General features: G+C 39.8%; 1 protein-coding gene across 2 annotated transcripts in view; it reads left to right on the forward strand.

Annotated features, from left to right (window-relative positions):
* HCFC2 (host cell factor C2) overlaps positions 1-21,152 on the forward strand; it is a 33,963-nt gene extending 12,811 nt beyond the window's left edge. The window contains exons 7-16 of one of the 2 annotated variants that reach the window (XM_020804409.3): positions 662-850; positions 1,765-1,950; positions 5,074-5,123; positions 6,012-6,123; positions 7,066-7,260; positions 8,604-8,662; positions 10,934-11,074; positions 12,053-12,238; positions 13,515-13,800; positions 15,511-21,152. In XM_020804409.3, the coding sequence (XP_020660068.3) occupies positions 662-850; positions 1,765-1,950; positions 5,074-5,123; positions 6,012-6,123; positions 7,066-7,260; positions 8,604-8,662; positions 10,934-11,074; positions 12,053-12,238; positions 13,515-13,800; positions 15,511-15,536 (1,430 nt within the window). In that variant the 3' untranslated portion in view covers positions 15,537-21,152. Of the gene's footprint in view, positions 1-661; positions 851-1,764; positions 1,951-5,073; positions 5,124-6,011; positions 6,124-7,065; positions 7,261-8,603; positions 8,663-10,933; positions 11,075-12,052; positions 12,239-13,514; positions 15,127-15,510 lie in introns of those variants that run through there. The other variant, XM_073000007.2, reaches the window with a different exon arrangement.
* The last annotated feature ends 574 nt before the right edge of the window (positions 21,153-21,726 follow it).

Below are 21,726 nucleotides of genomic sequence, written 5' to 3' on the forward strand. Positions count from 1 at the left end.
CCTCTTTAGATAACAGTCTTACAGACTGGTCAGAAAGAAATGTGCTGCACTGGCATGGCTGATGACTTCCACTGGCATAGATTTAATGGCAGTGGCATAATATGTATTCCACTCCCTGTGAAATCCTACAGCTGCTCAACCTGTAGCTTAGTGTCTTGCACCCTGAAATTGTCATGTTTTTGTTTTTAAAAAAAGCACTTTTTTAAAAAAAAAGGTAGTTTCGGACTCCGATTTGTTTGTGTATTATCAATGATGTTCTTGCATGATTTTGTTTTACAATTTGGCTAGCGGCCCAAAGGTGCTTCAAAACCCAGCTGTGTTCGTCTGTTGCATGGGAATGATGCTTACTTTATTTTATTGAATTGCTTAAAACCATAGGACATTGCAGTATATCAATGACGGCATCAAACATATGTGGCACTGTCATATCACAATTACACTTAAAAAGAACGATTTAGGATTTTGGATGGGAATGATGCAAATGAAATACCAAATTGAACCCTTAGCGTTCAGTTGATTAATTATTATTTAAAAAATATGCAGCAGTGAAATCAGCCAGCGGCCAAATAGTCTGTTTAGTGCAGAAATTGATTCTCTCCTTACTGCTTGGAAGGTTTCATGTTTTCAAGCATTGATTTCAGTCATGTGCTTTATTTGTTAGATACTATAGAATGGGTAAATCTAATCTCAGATGTCCAAGAAGATAAAGATAACTCTCTGCCAGGCCCAAGAGCTGGCCACTGTGCCGTATTAGTTGGTGCTCGCTTGTATATATGGAGTGGCAGAGATGGCTACCGAAAAGCCTGGAACAATCAAGTTTGCTGCAAAGATCTTTGGTATTTAGATACCGGTGAGTGATCATAAAATAAATGGCTATATAACATCACAGATGGCTATTATAGCATATGTAAATGTTATGTATGTCTTAGAAAAATATTGAGGTGCATATGAAGCCTGTTCTGGAACTCCACTTTAGGAGTGAGTCAAACATAAATCTAAATTGAATTGTTAATCCCAATTACAGTAGACTCAACTCATTGGCCCAAATCCAGTTGGTTGCCTTAGCTTGAGTAGATCCATTGAACTGAATGGGCTTTATGTTAGTGTTGGCTCACCATTTAACGGTTCATTCTGTAGGCCTGTTCCAATTGAGAATACCAGTTGAATTTAGTTTGTTGAACTAGTGAAACATATGTGAATGTGGACTTACCAACTCTGTGCTGAGTTAGTGGGTCTACTCTAGTTGGGACCAACAGTTTGATTTAGGCCCATGCCATCCCCAGTTCTTCAGCTTGTGGTCTGAAGCACTAGGAAGCCCCTATGCTTGCACACCTACTCCTTTCTTCTCTCCAATTCTCTTTTTGTTTTGTTTAGTTTGAAAAGATAGTTTGCCACCACATCTGTACTGGACAACTCTGAAGTTGTAAGAACCATAGAAACCAAAATTAAGAGAGAATATTTCTGCAGCCAGGTGTATGAAATGCTGATGTGAATCTTCAAATGATAATTCTTGGATTTCCTCAGATTGTTTAAATCAGGCTAGTTTAATGTGGCATAGGCCATCTTCCCAGTGTATTTATTTCCAAACAATTGGTAAATTAAAGGTTATATTTACGACTGGCACAGATTCATATTCTGGTTTTGTTCAATAATTTATTAGAAAAAAAAACTTTTTTCCTGTTGCATGAGTAACTTGTTAGAAAATTTTCAGCTGCCCTGAAAATACCCCATATACAAAATTATACTTTCTGTTCTCCCTTTAAGAGAAACCAACAGCACCATCACAGGTCCAGCTGATCAGAGCAACTACTAATTCATTTCAAGTTAAATGGGATGAAGTTCCAACTGTAGAAGGGTATCTTCTTCAATTAAGTTTGGATTTGCCATCACCTGTTCTGGCTGAAATACCTGTTACTGTGCAACCTGAGGCACCATCACCAAGTGTGCAAGGTAATCCAGCATTTATAACATTATGTTCACAAATAGTTCAGACAAAGTAGTTGCAAGACTGATCTCATTTTTTTCTCAAAGGAGTGGATTGTATCTTAGTTTTGAAGCAGTTTGGAAGGAATGTCTGGTAGCCCCCCCCCCCCCAAGTACTCTGTAGACATGATGAGAAGATAGAAATCCTTGTGCACTTCTCCAATTATTTGTGTATGTTACCCACCAAATTAGAGGACAATGTGCAACAGGGATAGGCAACATGTGGCCCTTCAGATGGTAAAGGTTCCCCTTGACATTTAGTCCAGTCGTGTCCGACTCTAGGGGGCGGGTCTTCCGACCTTGCAGCACAGAGGCTTCTGCAGTTTAACCCGCAGCGCCACCATGTCCCTCTTCAGATGATGGTGGATTACAATTTCCATCCTCCTTTATCTTTCACTTTGCTGTCCAGCACTGATGGAAGTCAGTTCCAACAATGTCTCTAGGGTGGCAGGTTGCTAACCCTTGATATATACAGATGAAATGGATAGCTGCCACCTCACCCTTACATAATGTCACTTCCAGATAAGCACGAAACTGCCAATTCCTATTTTGTGGCTTTCATTATGTATGGAAGAAAGGTGGGGCCCTGATTCTTTTAAGGATCTGAATGTGTTTTTAAATGTGGAGGAAGTTTACATCCTCTAGCAACTTTGCAAAAAATAAAAATAATAAATTACAGTATCTTATACTGTATTATAAAATGTTTGGCTTCTATTGGTTTTGAGCAGTACTTTTCCTCAGGAAACCTTGACAAGAGCCTGTAACTGATAACTCTGTGAGTATCTGCTTAGCTTTCCAGAGAAATTACTTTAACATTCAAAGGTTAAATAAGCATTTTCTAAACACCATTGTTTTCTTTACTGAGACAGATAGATTAATAAAGAAAGCTGTGGCCTTTAGTTTTTAAAACCTGAGCAGGCTTATAAACGGCAGGACGCTTTGGAGGTGATTAATTCATAGGTTCACCCTAAGTCAGAAGTGGCTTTACAGCATAGAATAAGAAGTCCATTTCCTTCCTGGATATCAGACAATTACTTCAATAATAAGATACATCAAGAGCTTCTTGGAACAGACTCTGTCAATTCCACCTGTTTTCTCTATTCCTCGCTCCCCTGTGTGTGTGTGTTTAACTTTCTAACCAGGGCATGTAGATGTAGCACTTAGTTTAGGTAAGATGGAAGTCCTGTTGTTTGAGTTGCCAGTTGATTCACAGTGAGCTCTGTGACCTCTGCCATTTCTGGAAAAGCCTTACTTGACTGTGGTCATTTCATAGAATCATAGAATAGTGAAGTTGGAAGGGGCCTATAAGTCCACCCCCCCTGCTCGATCCAAGAATACAAATCAAAGGATATCTGCCAGGTGGTTGTCTAGGTTTCTCTTGAATGCCTCCAATGTTGGCGCACTCTCCAACTCTTGAGGTAATTGGTTCCACTGCCTTACTGCTCTAACAGTCAGGAGGTTTTTCCTGATATCCAATCGAAATCCGGCTTCCCGTAACTTGAGCCCATTGTTGTGTGTCCTGCACTCTGGGATGATCGAGAACAGATCCTGCCCCTCCTCTGTATGACAGCCTTTCAGGTAACTGAAAAGTGTTATCATATCATTCCTCTGTCTTCTTTTCTCAAGGCTAAACATGCCCAATCCTTTCAGTCTTTCCTCATAGGGCTTGGTTTCCAGCCCCCTGATCATCCTTGTTGCCCTTCTCTGAACTTGTTCCAATTTGTCAGCATCCTTCTTGAAGTGCGGTGTCCAGAACTGGACACAATACTCAAGGTGAGGCCTAACCAGTACTGAATAGAGGCGAACTAGCACCTCACAGTATTTGGAAACTATATTTCTGTTAATGCAGCCTGAAATAGCATTTGCCTTTTTTGTAGCCACAACACACTGTTGGTTCATATCCAGCTTGTGATGTACGACAATTCCAGGATCCTTCTCTCTTGTAGTATTGCTGACAGAGGGATCCCCCATCTTGTAACTGTGCATTTGGTTTCTTTTTCTGAGGTGCAGTACTTTGCACTTATTCCTGTTGTATTTCATTCTGTTGTTTTCAGCCCAGTGCTCCAGCCTATCAAGATAATTTTGAATTTTGTTTCTGTCTTCCCAGGGTATTTACAGTATTAGCTTTCCATCCAATTTTGTATCATCTGCAAATTTGACAAGCATTCCCTGCACTTCCTCATCTAAGTTATTAATAAAAATGTTGAAGAGCACTACTTAAGCTGTAGTAACCTCTAGATTAGATTAGTTTAGCACACATCCTGTGGGGCTTCTGTTGAAAAGCATCTGGAATCTTTCTGGTTCCTTTCTAAAATGTAAGTGATCTTACACACACACAAGTAGTTTCTACTCCCAGAATGTCACATTTTGACTTCGCTCCTGAGGGTTTTTTTTTCTCTTCAGTATCACATTTGCTCACACTAATACCTTTGAAATTTGAACGTAGAATAGGTTGGCTGAGGGCAGATCTTGAGAAGGTTCTTGAGAATAGATATGAACAAACTCATCTGTGAAGATTTTGTTCCAGAAGCTGAAACCCCTGGTTTCACTGAACCCTATGTCCATCCTTTTGAAGCTGTTATTGCTTAGTTCAAATATTGCAATGATTCGGGAATGTAAATAATTCTAACTGAAGATAAGATTTTTTTTAATGGTTTGTGTGGGCTTTCAGCGGCAAGGAACCCCTCCATAACTTATGTCAGGGTGTGGATCATGTAGCCTTCCAGATGTTGTTTGGGCTGTAGTTCCCATCATCCCACACTGTTGCAGCTTCTGCCTAGGGCTGATGGCAGCTGGTGTCTGGCCATGTCTAGATGGCCACATATTCCTTGTCTGTGACTCATATTGTGCTTTCATGTTCGAATGTGTGGTCAAAACAACTTCATTTTGACAATACACTAGTATTCATGTCTTTTCTGATAGTGATGTGGGATAAAACTGGATTTTTTTGTATGATCCCTTAAATGTGATAATAAAGTTCAGAGCATCTCGAAGCTTCATATGAACATCCGCTACTGATTACGCATACATTTACATGAAAGATGTCTCTACAGAAAGCACTACCATTAATGAATATCATCCTTCCTGTAGGAATCAAGCTGGATCTTCACAACCAAACTCTCAGTAAAGTCCCAAACAATGTAAGTGTATTCTCGTAAAGCATATAATTTAGGTCCTTCTAGTTCTTTCTAATATGGAGGTGGGGAGAAATTCTAGTTAATCTATTCAGCAAGCAGACTTTACTTTCTACTAGTTCGTTGTTCTAAGGTTCTGGTTGATAACTTTTGTTCTCAGGACAGAACACCAAGACATTTGGCCAGAGCAATGTAATTAATTAACAAGGGTTAGGCTGACTCTTGGGAGATTCAAATGTAACTCCTCCCGAGCCATAATTTTATTGTAAGGGGAAGTGGAGCAAAGAAGAGCCTTGTATTCTACCTTGAATTCCTTGCAGGAAATAGGTGCTGTACATGTGACTAATGAATACAGTACATATTTTGAATTAAACTAAATAACACTGTATATTATAATTAAGTCATTGACTTGTAATAGACATCTTGACCTACTTTATCCAGATCCTCAGGGAGGGTTATCTGGTGCTGCTGTGGAACATCTCTGTTTCATTCACATTGCAGCATATGGGAGAATGCAATAATTTGACTTGAATGGGGGCCCAGGTTGAAGCCAAAGTGGCACCACACACATACTCCTTACTTACTGCAGAAGCATTTAACCCCACCCCACCCCTCCCATATGTAGCAGCTCTTTTCTAAAGTTTTCCCCATGTTCCCCTCAACTGTTGATTCCTGTGTAACAAACATGGCGATGGGCAGAAAGGTCTAAAAATGCAGAACTCTTGCAAAGCTGCTGCTGCTGCTGCTCATGCTGCCTAATCTGGAGAGGAGGCCCTTTTGACTGTGATTCAAACTGAGTAGACAAACAATATCTAAGGGGCTGTGCCATTGGAGGTGGGGAGAACATATCAAGTTGCTATTAGAATCTAAGTGCTAACTATTTCTCCTGTTTAGGTGCAAATTTCCATTTCGGAAACTAAAGGAAAGGAATCTGAAAATGCAAGGAAAACCCATTCTGTTTCCAAAGAGTCCAGTGCTCCTTCATGTTCGCCTGTTAGCACTTTAGGTAAGAAGAATGAAATATGACAGATGTAAGTGGAGACGAAATGGTAAGAGGCAGTCACAGATATACGAGAACTGAGTGCTCATGCTTCCAGTGAACCAAGGCTGGACTGGGAGAAGGCAATACTTACACATGGGCAGATGATTCTGTGGCAGATGTAGTTGAGTTTTCTATAGATAAAAAGTACAGGTATAATCTGATTATTGTTTACCAGAGGCCAGGCCAGATGTGGCTGATCAGAGCTAAAGTCCAAACACATCTGGAAAACTCTGCATTTCCCAGCATTAATTTCACAACTGAACTGGGCCAACGCCTCAGAAAATCAGGGAGATGACAAGCATAGGGCTGGACGTTGAAAACCAGAATTCTCAGAAGTCAAGCTGCCGATCACAAGAGCTGAAAAACACAGTTGGGTTTTTGGTTTGGCTTTTAGGCCTTGGATTTGGCAATTGTGTTGGCCATATCTCCGATTGTGCATACTCGCCATGTTCTGTAGACTAGGCCTTGAGACTGCAACAGAATGAGCAGATTGTATCATTTCAAGCTGCAGGTAGAGCTTTATTCCCCTGTGTACCAAAATCACCAAGTTTCCATGCAGCAGGAAAACTAGCACACCACAGAAAGGATTGGGTGAGACCCCTTTTTTCCTGTGGTGTTTGCTCTTTTTTTTTTTTTTTGGTAAACTGTAATGGGAGTTACAACTCAAAAACAAAATGTGTTTTGTTTTGAAACAAAAGTTACAGTGGGAATTGGTATTAAAGAAGTGGCACGCTCTGTATTTACAGCCTAACCAGACAAAGTTTGGGCTGTCATCTCAGATTGCCAGACCAATCTGCTAGTCATGTAGACCAAGCGGAGTCTAAAGAAGAAGAGTAAGTCACGTCGCATTTCTGTCTTTAAAATCCTTCTTAATATGTGGTGTGCTTTTTTCTCCCATTGTTTTAGGCCTACAGAGCTCAGCAAATCTAAATGAATTACTTGACTTCAATACTAGAACATCAAAACTAGACAAATCAGTATCTGGTATGGTCTCTGTCACTCAGAACACCCAGCAAGCTGGTAAAGCCGAGTCCTCGAATGCAAATGGGGCAGCTGTGAAAGATGAAACTTCATTAATGACAGGCCATTCAAAACCGGAAGGTTTGACATGTTTCATATTTGTTGTGAGCCAAATCTATCTAAGGTCATCACTTTTATGGTTACTTTTTCATAGTAGTTCTATACTTCATTTTTGCAAAAGAATCTGGGGGTGATCTCTTGAGTCATTAAACCAAGCTATGCATGACCCATTTGCTCAAGCAGTGGCCAATTTGTTTAACTTTGCAAACAAACTAGGAAGCCTTCAGTTGTTCAGATGAAAGGGAAAACAAGGTATTAAATCCTGGCTTGTTCTGGAACTCCTCGTTCAAATTGAACAGAAAGTTGTGTTTAGTGGACTTCTTGGTTATTCTGCCGGCTGAAGCAAAGGGAGGAGTAAAGTGGCTCCTTCATATGTTGGCTGTCAAGCTCTGATTGGCTGAGGATGTTCTTGAATTGCAGATTAACCTTAGTAACTTCAGATACAGATGACATCTGCAGTTCCCATCATCCTGCTGCCAGCATACCCATCCAGATATAAGCTACCAGGTATTCCATCTGGGAAATCAGTAGTCCTGATACAAAATTTTGTGTTTAGTTCTTACTGTTTCAGAGATCTTATAGGACAAACAAACCAAGAAAAAAAAACTTGATTGATTGATTGATTATATTGCATTTTAGATTACCTTTCTTTCCTCTTCATTTTGAAGTATTAGGTATTCATTAAATATCCTTTTACAGATTCTTGCTAACTTTCTTAATGCTGTCCTACATCTGTCAGAAATGTTGAATTTTGAGCCAAGTTTATAAAAGTATCTAAGACTGCAGTAACCAAGCAGTTTCCTGTAAGAAGGGCTTCTTCTCATGGAACGAGAAAGCCATCCATCTATTTCTATGGCTGTCTTCATTTTTTCATTCCATATCACAATATTTGGTACATAAGCTGACAGAAAACATTTCTTGTTTATATATGTGTGTGCTCTCCTTTTGTTTTAAATCTGGAAAAAAAATTGTTCTAAAGTGTTTTGAACAAGTTTCAAAAATCAAGGCAACTTGGTTTGGTTAATATCTGGCTTTTTCATTTTAAATTCCTTGCATGCAACTTGCACCCAAGCAATTGTGTTAATCATGTTTTTTTTCTCCACTGCCAAAATTTGTATCTCTGCCATTTATAGTAAATTACTTTTCTCTGGCACAGACCAGTCTGCATATTCATTAAAGCCGGCAGTATGTTTTCACTTCAGCTTTTTAATTTCACTCCACCTGTATTTGTATGCTCTTGGTATAGTTGCATTCAATGCCAGGCACTTTCTAAAAGGAATGTCAGTGTATTAGGTGAATATGTTGCTTTCCTTGCTAAAAATTTTCTAAATTAATCAAAGTTTCACATCATTTTTTCCCTCTAGTCAAAGAGTCCATCCGAGTCAATTCCTGTAGCCCACATGATCCAGCTATAAAACTGCCTGTAAGTACATAAAATACATACAATTGTGTTGTGCATGTGTGTGTCTGTGAAACAGAGGGCCCGCTACATATCATTGGACAGCAGCTCCCAGGTTTCCTCACTTTTCTGGCTGTGTTTCTCAGAGTTGCAGTCCAGCTTCTTCTAGAGGCTACAGTTAACAGCTGGCAGGATGACTTTATTAACCCCTGGTGTAAAAAATATCAGCAATATAGCATACAGCGGACCCTCGACTTACAGATGGCTCGACTTTCAGGCTTTTCGAGTTACAGACTTCTCTGGCCGCAAAATTTAGGTTCGCCATGCAGCCGCAGAATTGACCTACAGACCAGAAAAAACCAAAATGGAACAAAAACGGAACAAAAACAGTTAGTTACGGATTAATCGGTTTTCAATGCATTGTAGGTCAATGGAGACTCGACCTACAGACTTTTCGACCTGCAGTCACTGTTCCAATACGGATTAATTCCGTAAGTAGAGGGTCCACTGTATTGTATTGGCATGTCAAACTTATTCACTAAGGTTTCTCATGCCTAGATATTATGATTTCAGAAGTCTCCCAATATCTCTCTCTCTCCTCTTCTCTGATTCATAAGTAGTTAGCTTCTACTGGTAGAGAAGGGCATTGGTCCCTTTTGAATCCCCTGGGGTTACAATCTACTCCACTGCTGCTCTACAGAATTTGCTTTGAAAATGGCCCCAATAGGGTTCCTCTTATCTTGCCATGTACTTTGTTTTAAAGAGGAACCATTTTTGTGCTCCCCGCAGTATTAACATTGGAAGTAGCAGGGTGGATGGAGAGGCATGAAAGGCAGGAGGGATGGGGGGCAGGCAGCCTGCCGACCATTTTTTTGCTATAATCCATCTTATGTTTAAGGACAAGTCTGATAGCCACAAGACTTGCAAGCAAGTATGCAAGGGGGCTGATGGAAGAGGTAGTGGACATCCCCTTCTCCTCTCTGCCCAACATAGAAACACTGTGGGCCCCTGGAAGAGTAAAGCGAGTTCTCTGTTCCTCCTCTGCCAGTCTTCATCATGCTAGTCAAATGATTTGTAAGTTAGTAAATTTTGAAGACCCATTTATAGGGCAGATACATAAGACAGCAGAATGTGTGCCACTCATAATCATCCTTCTGTTTCATGGTTGTATCTAGAGGGAATATTAAAGCATCTTCTGCACAAGCTACAATAAAAGGAGAAACTGCTGTGCAAGATTAACCATTGTTTCATATCAACATAATTTTGTCTGCAGAGTAACTTAACAAATGTATGACCTCCAGTTCAGAGAAAACATAAGAGGCAAGTGGAGATCTGGTTGCCCATGTAATTTATAGTGACAGAATTGATAGATGTGAGGAAAGAAGCAGTGATTTCTAATCAGTGGAGAAGCTGCTGTATCTGAGCCTCACTCCATGTCAACGTAGAGATAATAAAGGGTTGCTGCAAGAGTTGCTGAGATAATATACTGTATATACTCAAGTATAAGCCTAGTTTTTAGCACAGTTTTTTGCTGAAAAAGCACCCCCTTGGCTTATACTTGAGTCAGTGTCAAAATTACATGTTTTCCCCTGCAGTGCAAGTGTTCTCCAGACTCCCCCGCTCATCTACGGGTGCCTGCAGCCTCTGTGGGTAGTCCGATAACCCGGGTTAAGTACACTGCATTTCTGCTTCCAGGACACTCCCATCCTCCTCCTTCTGCATATTCTATGTACCCACCTTCCTCCTCCATCCTCTGTCTCCCTCCATCTTGTTACACAGCAGTAGAACAGTAGATAAGCGCAGCATCCGGTATGAGTCCTCCCTCCGCAGGCAGTAAAGTGTGTCTCGCAGCTCAGAAGGGCAATATCTTGAAAAACATTTAACCTACTGATGCCTCAATTAATGTAATTTTATTGGTATCTATTTTTATTTTTGAAATTTACCAGTAGCTGCTGCATTTTCCACCCTCGGCTTATACTCGAGTCAATACATTTTCCCAGTTTTTTGTGGTATAATTGGGTGCCTCAGCTTATATTCGGGTTGGCTTATATTCGAGTATATACAGTATGTGAAAAATTCTGAACTCATGGGTGTACACCATGTATTTGTTAGGAGTTGTGATTATGTCATGCTACCTCACATGTATATTATGATATTGTACATCTTCATTGCAAGTGTGGATGAGGGAAGGGTTCCTAGCTTTTAGTTAACTTCTTCATATTCCGGTGTCTCTCTGAATTGTATGTTATTATTACTGAAATCATATGTACTTATAATACATTATCTGAACCACAGAAAGCCTCATTACCACGACAGAACACAAGAGTGAGAACACAAGAACGAAGGTGGTATGATGTTGGCATTTTTCAAAGCAACAGTGCTCTGGTGAACCAGTTCTATTTGTTGCCTGAGGAAAAGGCCATCATTTCCAGCAAGGTATTTGTTTATTGAATGTGCCTATTAGATAGTGAAAGCACAAAGCAAAATGACAATTTGTACATTTTGGCAGGGAAAATTTTAGAGTATACTGTATAGGTAAAATAATGAACAGCCTATGTTGATTACAGTTGGCTGATTGTTTCTTACATCTGGTATAGAAGTAAGGGAACTCTTCCCATTATTGTCATTGTAGTGTTGCAGTTGCATCTTCATAGTTCCCACTCATGTCAAATTCTTGTATGATATCAGTCTCCTAGGACGAAAGGTCCATGGCAATCCAGGCACATTAAAAGTTCATCATGATAAAAGAGATTTAAGCATAACATTCAGCTCTCATTGGTTTCAGCAAGTCTTCAAAGCATTCAGCTTTGACTGGACTTTATTTCATATGTTTTAGTACGGTGGTGCCCCACATAGCGACGATAATCTGTTCTGGATAAATTGTTGCTATCCGGATTCGTCGCTATGCGGGGGGGGGGGGGAACCCATAGGAACGCATTAAAACACGTTTAATGCGTTCCTATTGGGGAAAAACTCACCGCTATGCAGGGAATCCTCCATCCGGCTGCCATTTTCGCTGCCCGGTAAGCTGCAGGCGGCCATTTTCTGCACCCGGCGGCCATTTTGGAACCACCGATCAGCTGTTTTCTAAACATCGCTATGCGAAGATTGGTAAGCGAAACGGTTACTGATAATCGCAATGCAATGTTTTGCCACCTAAAACATTGCAATGCGATCGCATTAGCGATCGCAAAAAAGTGTCGTTATGCGGATTCGTCGTTAAACGGTGTGCTCGTTAAGCGAGGCACCACTGTATTATTAATGTGTGGATTGTACTAAGAAGATTAAGCTACTGGGAATTCTAAATTCACCATCTACAAAGCAACATCATGGTAACTTTGCATGATTTTTACAACATCAAGCAAATGAGTGGTCTTTGTCTTTATGTGTCTCTTCCTTTAAAAAAAAACTTAGGTAGACAATGCGGACATTCCAAACAACAGTATACTTAAGAAACAGGATCTTGCTCCTGGCACTTTATACAGGTTTAGAGTTGCTGCAATAAATGGCTGTGGTGTAGGACCATTCAGTAAAATCAGCGAATTTAAGACCTGCATCCCTGGGTTTCCTGGAGCACCTTCCATTGTCAAAATTAGCAAGGTAAGAAATATGCAGATGTATGCGATTAATCTTGAGGCTACTCTTGAACTTGCTGGGCTTAGTAAAAATCAGTGACAGCAATAGATGGCACTCTGAACAAAATAAAATGTTTTGATTGACAAAATGATGGGGGGGGGGGAAGAAGAGGTTGAGGTCTGGACAAGAAAATAGTTCACAGAACTAAAGCCCAGAATGGATTGTGTTTGACAGTTGCAGCTATGAGCTGCAAGACCTTGTTTTTAAGTCCTGAGTCAGGCATTAATTCATTGGCTTGCCTAGACGTTATCAGTTGCGTACTGAGTCGTACAACTCACTATGGAACTGATAATGTATATGATGATTCCTTAACAGGGCATTTGACCTCCAAAAGTTATGCCATCATTTCATGTAACTAAATAAAAGAATTTGAGCCTTTGTCTTTCAGAACATTGGTCAATTGTATAGAATTGCTGGAGGGGTTCCTCAGATTATGTATTCAAAGTACTTCATACAGTACAAGCCTTCATAGGCTTCCTTCAGTCTCGAGAGACTATGGTAACATGCTCTAAATCGAGGAGTGTCCTCTCCAGAGCATGAAGGCTGGGTAAAGTAATATGGAGGATAGGCTGTTACCCAAGCAGCAGATCCCCCCTCTCCATGTTGCTGAAATGGTCCAATGGAAAGGCAAGAGCCAATACAACTGGTTCCAGCAACATCTCAGGAGTTGGCAGAATGACACGAACTGCCTTCGGGACTCCAGCTCAAAGGATTTTGCCTCTAGGTTAACTCCTGAAGCCTTTTCCATGGTTCTCATCTTAAGTTGGAGCAGTGGGACATGGGACTCCTTAAATGCTGTTAGATTGCTTATACCCTCATCTCTTCCTATTAATGATGCAGGGTCGGGCTGATAAAAGCTGCAGACTAACAGTATCTAGAGGGCGCCATGTTTCTGACCTCTGCCTTAGACTGGGTCAACACATTTGGTTTATCATTCTCTGAGCAAGTATTGAATGATAAGATGCAATACATTTAGTTATTTAAATTTATTTAAAATATTTTTATCCCACTTTGCTCCTCAAAAGCACCTAAGGTCCTTTTCTCAGTTTTCTTCTTTAGTGAAGAAACTTAACCAGTCCTGCCAGTTCTCCTATGAGGGAATAAAACCTCTAACATAAAGGGCTCGGCACTCTAAAAGGCTGTATTTCTTTTATTTCTTTTATTTTTCTTTTTTGCAAACTAAACTTTGAAGCATTAACTATACCCAATGTGAATTTTATTTTTCCTTCCTCTGCCTTAGAGTGCTGATTGTATCCACCTTTCATGGGAGCCTCCCATTTCACCTTCGGGAAACATATTGGAATACTCCGCCTATTTGGCAATTAAAACCACCCAACTCCACGAGAATCCTAATCAGCTTATGTTTATGAAAATCTATTGTGGCCTTAAGACTTCATGCACAGTGACTGCTGCCCAGCTTGCAAATGCTCATGTTGATCACACGTCCAAACCTGCCATAGTGTTCAGGATCTCAGCCAAGAACGAGAGGGGGTATGGACCAGCCACGCAAGTTCGATGGCTCCAAGGTAAAGCAATTTCCCTAGACACCCAACCTTTGTCTATAATCTGTAGAGGTTGTTAGTGTATGAAAACTAGGTTTCAGTATCTTTTTAATGTCATTTTCAAGGTGCAGTGAGCTGCTTTACTTCAGAAGCACAGAAACACCTTGACCAAACAATTAATGTATGGTCAGGCTGGTGTAATGGCAAAAACTGACCCAGCACCAGCAAAGTGCCCTCAGACCCTAAGACTATGGGCCAACAGTAGCCCTCTTTTGTTTTTCCCCATGGAACTGGGTGTGATAATTTAAAAGAAGCTCTGTGTTCGGTGTGTGATGCTTTGTTATTTTCCATGAAGTTAATTCCAACCGATGGCAACCCTAGCAGCTTTTGAGGTGTGTGAGATATCTAAGAATTGGTTTTACATTTGCCACTCCACTTCAGTCAGTTTCTGTGGCTGAGCAGAGATCTGAACTCGGTTCTGCTGAGTCCTAATTCAGCACCCTGTCCACTGCACTGGCTATACATGTTGGCTATGCCTCTATTCCTTTTGCTTGGGAGGAAGGAGGACATTGATGGAAACAGCTATCTGCATCCCTGTGGTCTTTTTTGATGAGACTGTCATATTCAGGTGTAACTCAGAGAGGCCCATAAGGTTGTAAAAACTTAGAAAGCGAAGTTTGCTTCAAGATGGGGATTGGGGTAGGCTGAAGATAAAAGCTTGCACTGTGAGATAGCATGAGGAAGAAAGAAGGAACAAAGAATAGCAGTGAAAGAAAATGCTGGGTTAATGATGTGTCAAAAGTATTTTTCCTCCATAAACGCAGAAGTGTGACCCTCGTGAGAAATGAACAAGTAGTTGGCAGAATGATTTGTGTTGTGATTAGATTGCTGCCATGGAGAAATGAAGGATTGGGTGTCCATGCACGTGGAGTTTTGCTTCCTAGAAGAGTTGCAAAGAGCCAGAGGGTAGAGGGTAGAGGACACAGCTCTTTGTATTGGTGTTCCCAGCACAATAGAGTTGCAAGGAAAAAAAGCCAATCAAGCCTGAGATGGAGAATGTGTGTTTGACATGTTTTGGCTCCTGATGGTCCTGCCCAGCATAACTAGGGATGAGAAATAATGCAGCCCTAGTTCAGCACTCTGTCCACTGCATTGCAGTTCACTCGTCGTTCGTTTATTCGTTTAGTCATGTCCGAATCTTTGTGACCCCATGGACCAGAGCACGCCAGGCCCTCCTATCTTCCACTGCCTCCCGGAGTTGGGTCAGATTCATGTTGGTTGCTTCGCAGACACTGACCAACCATCTCATCCTCTGTCGTCCCCTTCTCCTCTTGCCTTCACACTTTCCCAACATTAAGGTCTTTTCCAGGGAGTCCTCTCTTCTCATGCGATGGCCAAAGTATTGGAGCCTCAGCCTCAGGATCTGTCCTTCCAGTGAGCACTCAGGGTTGATTTCCTTTAGAATTGATAGGTTTGTTCTCCTTGTAGTCCAGGGGACTCTCAAGAGCCTCCTGCAGCACCACAATTCAAAGGCATCAATTCTTCGGCGGTCAGCTTTCTTTATGGTCCAGCTCACTACATTCACTACATTCAGGCTATACCTCTAAAATCATTTGAAAGGCCACATGTTTCCCAACCCTGCATTAATCCAAACCTTAAGTACAGATACTCTGACTTAAGCACGTCTGTCTTGAATGCTAGAAGTTTTAAACAACCTTTTCTCTCTCTCTGCAGAAATGAAAACGTCAAGTTCAAAATAGAAACAGCATAATGTACAACAAGCGCTGGAGTGGCTGTTAACATTTATTATAGTTTGTAAATCTTCCAGATATTAATTTTGCAATGTTTCAACTTCATAGTGTCAATGCTATACATTCTTGCAGAATTGGGCCCAAGGTGCCGGTAGTTCTCATACACCATTATCAGGTTTGGTCATTTTAAAGGCCCTGGCTAATATCTAGCAGGTTTTGTATGTATATGAGTGTTCGGAGAGCCTTCCTTCCAGTAGCTCCCGATATGTAGAACCCTAATCACATTTGCTTCCAATACACAGGGAAGGGCCATAGCTCAATGGCAGAGCACATGCTTTGCTTGTAAACAGGCCCAGTTTCAGCCTCTCCTGTCTTCGGTTAGAACTGAGAAAGACAGCCTGCTTGCAGCCCTGAAGAGCTGCTGCTGCTTCAGAGCAGAATCACAGAACCCCATACTTACAACGTTAGAAGAGATTCCAAGAGTCATCTGTGGATCCATTCATCTTATGGGTACAGGAAATACTGAGCTTAAGCAACGGTTTGACTTCGTATAATGCTTCCTCTGTTCCTAGATGTAGATACTCAGTTGTACTTCAAATTTCACAAAGTTTTAAAAGCTTGTGATTTGGCGTAAGACTATGTAAAGAATTTGGGTGGTAGGAATTAGACACATAAGCCTGTTTAGATGTTCTCCTTAAACTGTTGTCCAGGCAAACGCAGAAGTTCAAAATATAGTTGGAATAATCTGGGGATCTGTTGAAAGGAAGAGTTCCCCAAAACATTGGTTATTTGCACACCCCAGTGGACAGTGGTCCATGGAACTATTAAAAAACAAGTTGCTTGAATACAATAGCAAATGCATAGCATGGGAAATTCCGAAAGGAAACTATTTGATTCCAGACATCACAGCAATTGCCTTTGAGTAATTCATGTTGGTTGATCTAGTTGGAATTTCCAGTTGTAACTATTTCATGACGATGTGATTTTTCTCCTCTTTCTTCTAGCTCATTATGGTGGTAGAGGTGTGCTTCCAATATACAGTTTATCTGTATTCACAGTTGTGAATTCCAAACTATCCATACCAGACAACTGGAAAACACAGGAGGAATTTTATGTGTATAAGCTATGTATTTGTAGATCTGACAGGGTATGCTCCAAAATCCTTAGGAGTTTGCTTGTTTCCTAGAAAGCCACACGTCTGATTCCTCTTTTGTTTTCAAATTTGCTGGTGAGAGTGACTTGGAAGGGATTGAATACCATCCTCTACTTGTGGCTACAATCTTATATGCTCTGATCTGAGAGTAAGTCACAAAACTCAGTGGGGATTATTTCTGAGTAAACATGGCTAGGATTGCACAACTAAGGTCTCTCTGGTTTCATGTTCTCAGTTTCTAATGGAGATAAGGCTAAAATGATGCTAGAGAGCAAAGGTCTTCCAACAAACTAGACAGTGGGACATCACATACCAATAGGTGCAACCTTGGGGACTTATAACCTATACTGAATGCAATCTGAAAGATACAAGAGATCAAAAATAGGCAGAGGTTACTCAGCCCCATTAGACTGGTTCTCTTCTAGCTTAAATGTCATAGTCATGTCATTTTAATGTAAGGCAAATATTTTAGTTTACAGTAACTTGAAATGTATAGAATATTTTAATATATTCATTTTTGTAAAGATTTTTCTAGTATTTGTAAACACATATTATAATCTTTGAAAGTGTCCTGATATGCAAGTTGCTGAACTAGTCACTTATGTTATGAAAAGCAAAGTCAGTGTAAATGCACTACTGTTAGTTTCTCACGGGCATAGAAATGCTAAATCTGTAGATATTTGAATGTTTACAAGAGTCTTTACACGTTAAAGTCCTTCATAATGAATGCTTCATTTTTTTTTAAAAAAAGAAAAGCATATGCTTTGTTTTGGCATATTCATGCAATTTTGCACTAATAAGATTTAACTCTGTAACATTTTTATGTTGCTTCCAGCAATTTTCTTTATTGGTCTAAAGTTAAAGCAAATTTGCACATATTTGCACGTTTCTGTGGCATACATTTTTAAATTTTTTTTTTCCAGGGGCTTGTTTTTTTGTTTAGCCTTTTCTCATATCCTGAAAGTGGTGTTCAATATTCTTTTTATCTCAATCATTTTATCACTAATGTGCCAGCTGCTCCAAGCCTCTTTACATTTTTCCTGCAAGGGTGGAGGGAGAAAACTGCATGCACCCCAAAATAAACACCTCAACACTGCTCACAAATGATAGAGTAAATCTTTATCCTACACCCTCTGTAGCAAAAATGTTGCATGTGAAGCAGCTTATATCTAGGAACATTAATCTGTTCCTAAACACACAAGTGTATTAAATATGGGCATTTGGATGCCTCTGTAGATTGTTTACCAAATTATAGCATAAAATGGCAAATTATACCAGTGTATTAGGTTGATATTGCCAAAGGACAGTCCAACAGGAATATATTTTCATAAATAATTGCACTCTTTACATTCATCTGAATAGGCTTTGTGCAGGTTCCTGAGGACTATACCCTTTGGTATCTAAATAAGATTTTTTTTTACAAATGTCCTTATTTTCAAACCTGGTTAGATGCTTATGTGCAATAAAGAGAATATTTTGCACTTCATTTTTCCATCAATGCCTAATAAATTACGATGGGAATTACTTTATCTACCAGATCAGTTTTAAAGTGGGTTATGGTAATACTAGTATGTTACAATCATTACTTCTTCATACTTGTAGAAGGTCTTTGAGGAAGTCCACTTGTCCCATTTTACAGATGTAGAAACTTATGCCGAGAGAGTGATTTGCCCAAAATCACACAGTGAGTCACGGTGTGTGTAGGATGTGAATGCAAATCCTCCAGTGTCTTCCCCAGCACTGATTAATTTATACACTAAGGAAATTTTGTCAAATGACAAAGATATTTAGTATACCAGAAAACACAGTGTATGACCATTCCTTTTAAAAAGTAGAATACCCACTTTACAGTGGTTATATTGATGCAGCTTTAAATACTGCAGCACAATCTGTAATGTCATGGCAAAAATTGAAAACATTTTTGAAGCCTTCTTGAATTGATGGTAAATTAAGTAGCACTTTCTGTTGGCTGCTCCCTACATTTTCTGCGTGACAGTGAGATAACAATGGATTCACCTGTGACTGGCCGAATGTTGCATGTTAAGCTGAAAATGCCAATTCTCATTACTGCACATACAGTTCAGTGGATTATACATCTGGTTCCTCAAGAATGTTTCACATATTAACTTCTCCCGAGATGAACTTTCGGCATCCTGTTGGAAAAAGTGTGTATTTGTGTATTGTTTGGAAATTCATGATACACACACACTGATTGAACCTGGTGGATATTATGTTGATCTTGATTATGTCTCCTAGTGTGTTTGTGTAACACCCCATAAGAAGTATGTGAAGGAACCGTAAGATTTTGATTGCTTTCAATAATTAAAATCGATCAAATTCCAGAGAATACAGGATACCTTTGATTAGCCTTCCCCAAAGGCCTTGCTGGCAGGGGACCAAGGTTGCAATTTAGCACTTCCGGAGAGTGCCCCACTGAGAAAGGCTGCCTTTGATTGTTTTAATTAGAACAGTGAATTTTGGTGCAGTTTCAGAAAACCTCGACGTAACGTCCAAGATGTACAATGGCTTTCCTCAGGAGGTACATCTGCCAGCAACGTGCCATTTCTTCCCTGGCTTGTCATATACAAGCACTGTGCTTCCCTCCACCACGGTCACTTCTCACACTACTTCCAACTCTGGATGGGTTCCAGAATTGCCAGTGACCATGGGTTTGAAAAAATACCTTTGCATGTTCAAGGGAGACTGCAAATACGTAGGAGGTTTGGATGTTTTTAAGTTAGGGAGGCATGCTGTGGCAGAATAGAATTTTGTTGTATAGCTACTTCGCTTCTAATAACTTTTGAGTGTAGATCCATTAATAATATGACCTGTCCAGTATATCTGTGAGTATTTTTGCACTTTTGAGTTCATATATTTATGCACTTGTTTTTCAAAAGTATGTCATGACTACCAAAGGTAAATTTGTGGTTGTTTTAATCCAGACATGATTTTCAGTGGAAGTGTGGTAAAGCCAGTAGGCTATTTTATAATTTGTTACATATTTACTATTTCCCTCTGTAAATTCACCAAATTAGTAACATGCAGAAGAGTTCTTCCTGTAGTTCCTTGCCCGTTACGTTGTTTCAACTGTTTCTGTGGCCTGCTTCACTCAATAGCACCTAAAATGTGTAAAACCCATATAAAATGCATTTTGATAATATTTTGTTAGTAACTGATTAGTAGTTGTGGATATTTCAGCCACTATACATTCAATTAAAATATAAATTGAATCAGGCCGTCTGAGAACCTAGTGGATGCTCTTTGTTTGCCTTTGTAAACTATACATGTAACATCTTGTACAGATATGAATCAATCCTGTAGCAATTTCAAGGAATAATACATTTTGTATGAAAATTATAAATAGACTCTTCTATGGTGTTTATGACATACAGACTATAATCCTGTTGCTCAGTGTAGTAAGTTGCACATAGAGTAGGCCCACTGAACAAAGAGAACTTGCAGAGTTTGGTAATAAAATCCCCACTGATACAATGGGTCTACTTTAGTTGTGACTTACTATGCTATGCAACAGGATTTCAGCCACTGCATCAGTTTAACTTAAGCAGTTTTGTGACAATGGTTATCTAGCTGTGTGAACAAGAAACTGGCCCAGTTCAGACAATCATATCTCATTTAAATAATCCAACATGAACAAGCCTTTTGAAAGACGCTTTGCTCCTCTGCTTGTGGTGGAGTGAATCAGGAAGCTTTTACTTAGAGCCTGTCCACGCTGGCATATAGTTATGCTATATAGTTCCCTGGTAGCATTGTTTGGCATGGGAAAAAAGACCTCATTCGCTTCTGGTTTTGCTTAAAACATCCAACCTTCCCCTTTAAGAACTGGCCTGTATGTTTCTGACACAGGAGTAGGGCATGTAATCTCTTTGGAATAATTCACTGAGATGCAAAATAACTCTTTGTTCTGACTTCCTGATGAGTACTTGAGTTAAAATAGATTGCACTGAAGATAAGTATCTTTTAAACACCAGCCAGATCTCACAGTGTGGACAGGCCCTTGGTTTCCTGTTCTGTCCAAGGCAATGCCATCCAGGCAGTTATGGTTAATAGCTCTGGAACAATCAAGTATGTTAAACCATGGTCTGAAGTTGGTTTGATGGAAACCTGTGGCTCACTAGAGACTTAACTTGATTGCTTATTGCTTGGGTAGCAGAGAGGCTACATGTGTGGGCTAATTAATTGGCTTGTGTTGTGGCAAGATACTCTGAACACAGCCATTTTTATGTATGATTTATAGCAATATCTTACCATAGTTCTTCAGTAGAGCCCAGCAGCAAGCCATAACCTTTTAAAAAAGTAATTATCATAGTTAACTGGAATGTGTGGAGGATTTAAAGCCAGCTAGTTATTGTCTTATGGTCTATGACTGGTCTCTATAAAGAAACTGAATGTTTTGTATAGCAAGACAAAAGTAGCATTGTTCTTTGTAATAATAAAGTGATTTGTCCTACTAACTACATTTGCACGTGCATAATTTTAAAAATATTTTTACATTTGGATCATTGGAACTTTTAAAGGTGACAGCTACCCTTATGAGCAGGTAGTTTATGTAATCACTCTGTACAATGTGACATTTGGAGAACTCTGCTTTAAAAGTACAAAACTGAGCACTTTTACATAACTTTTGGCTGTGAAGAGGTTGTGGACTATGCCTGCTTAAAATAGCAGCAGCAACCAGATAGGATAGATGGGTAGCTTCTAGAAGCAGCTTAATTAAGACTCAGCCAATGCAACAGTGGCTTCAGTTTATGTAATACGGACCCTTAAAAGGAAGTAACAATTCTTACCAGAGGTTTATTATTTCAGCATTAACAATCAGGTAGGAAATAGCATGAACTGGAAGATTTTAAGGCATAATACTTTGTCTATGCCAACATTAAAATATTCACTGTGAAGTGATTAAATACATCTAGTGTTGATAGGCTTTGATGTGCTGTACTGATCATGCCTATTATTTGCTTTGAAATGAGTGTTATTTTTTGATGTTCTCCCCTTTTCAATGGGTCCCAGACCCATTCAGCTTTAATA

The sequence above is a fragment of the Pogona vitticeps genome, chromosome 5 (genome assembly GCF_051106095.1).
Source record: "Pogona vitticeps strain Pit_001003342236 chromosome 5, PviZW2.1, whole genome shotgun sequence".
Taxonomy (NCBI): Eukaryota; Metazoa; Chordata; class Lepidosauria; order Squamata; family Agamidae; genus Pogona; species Pogona vitticeps.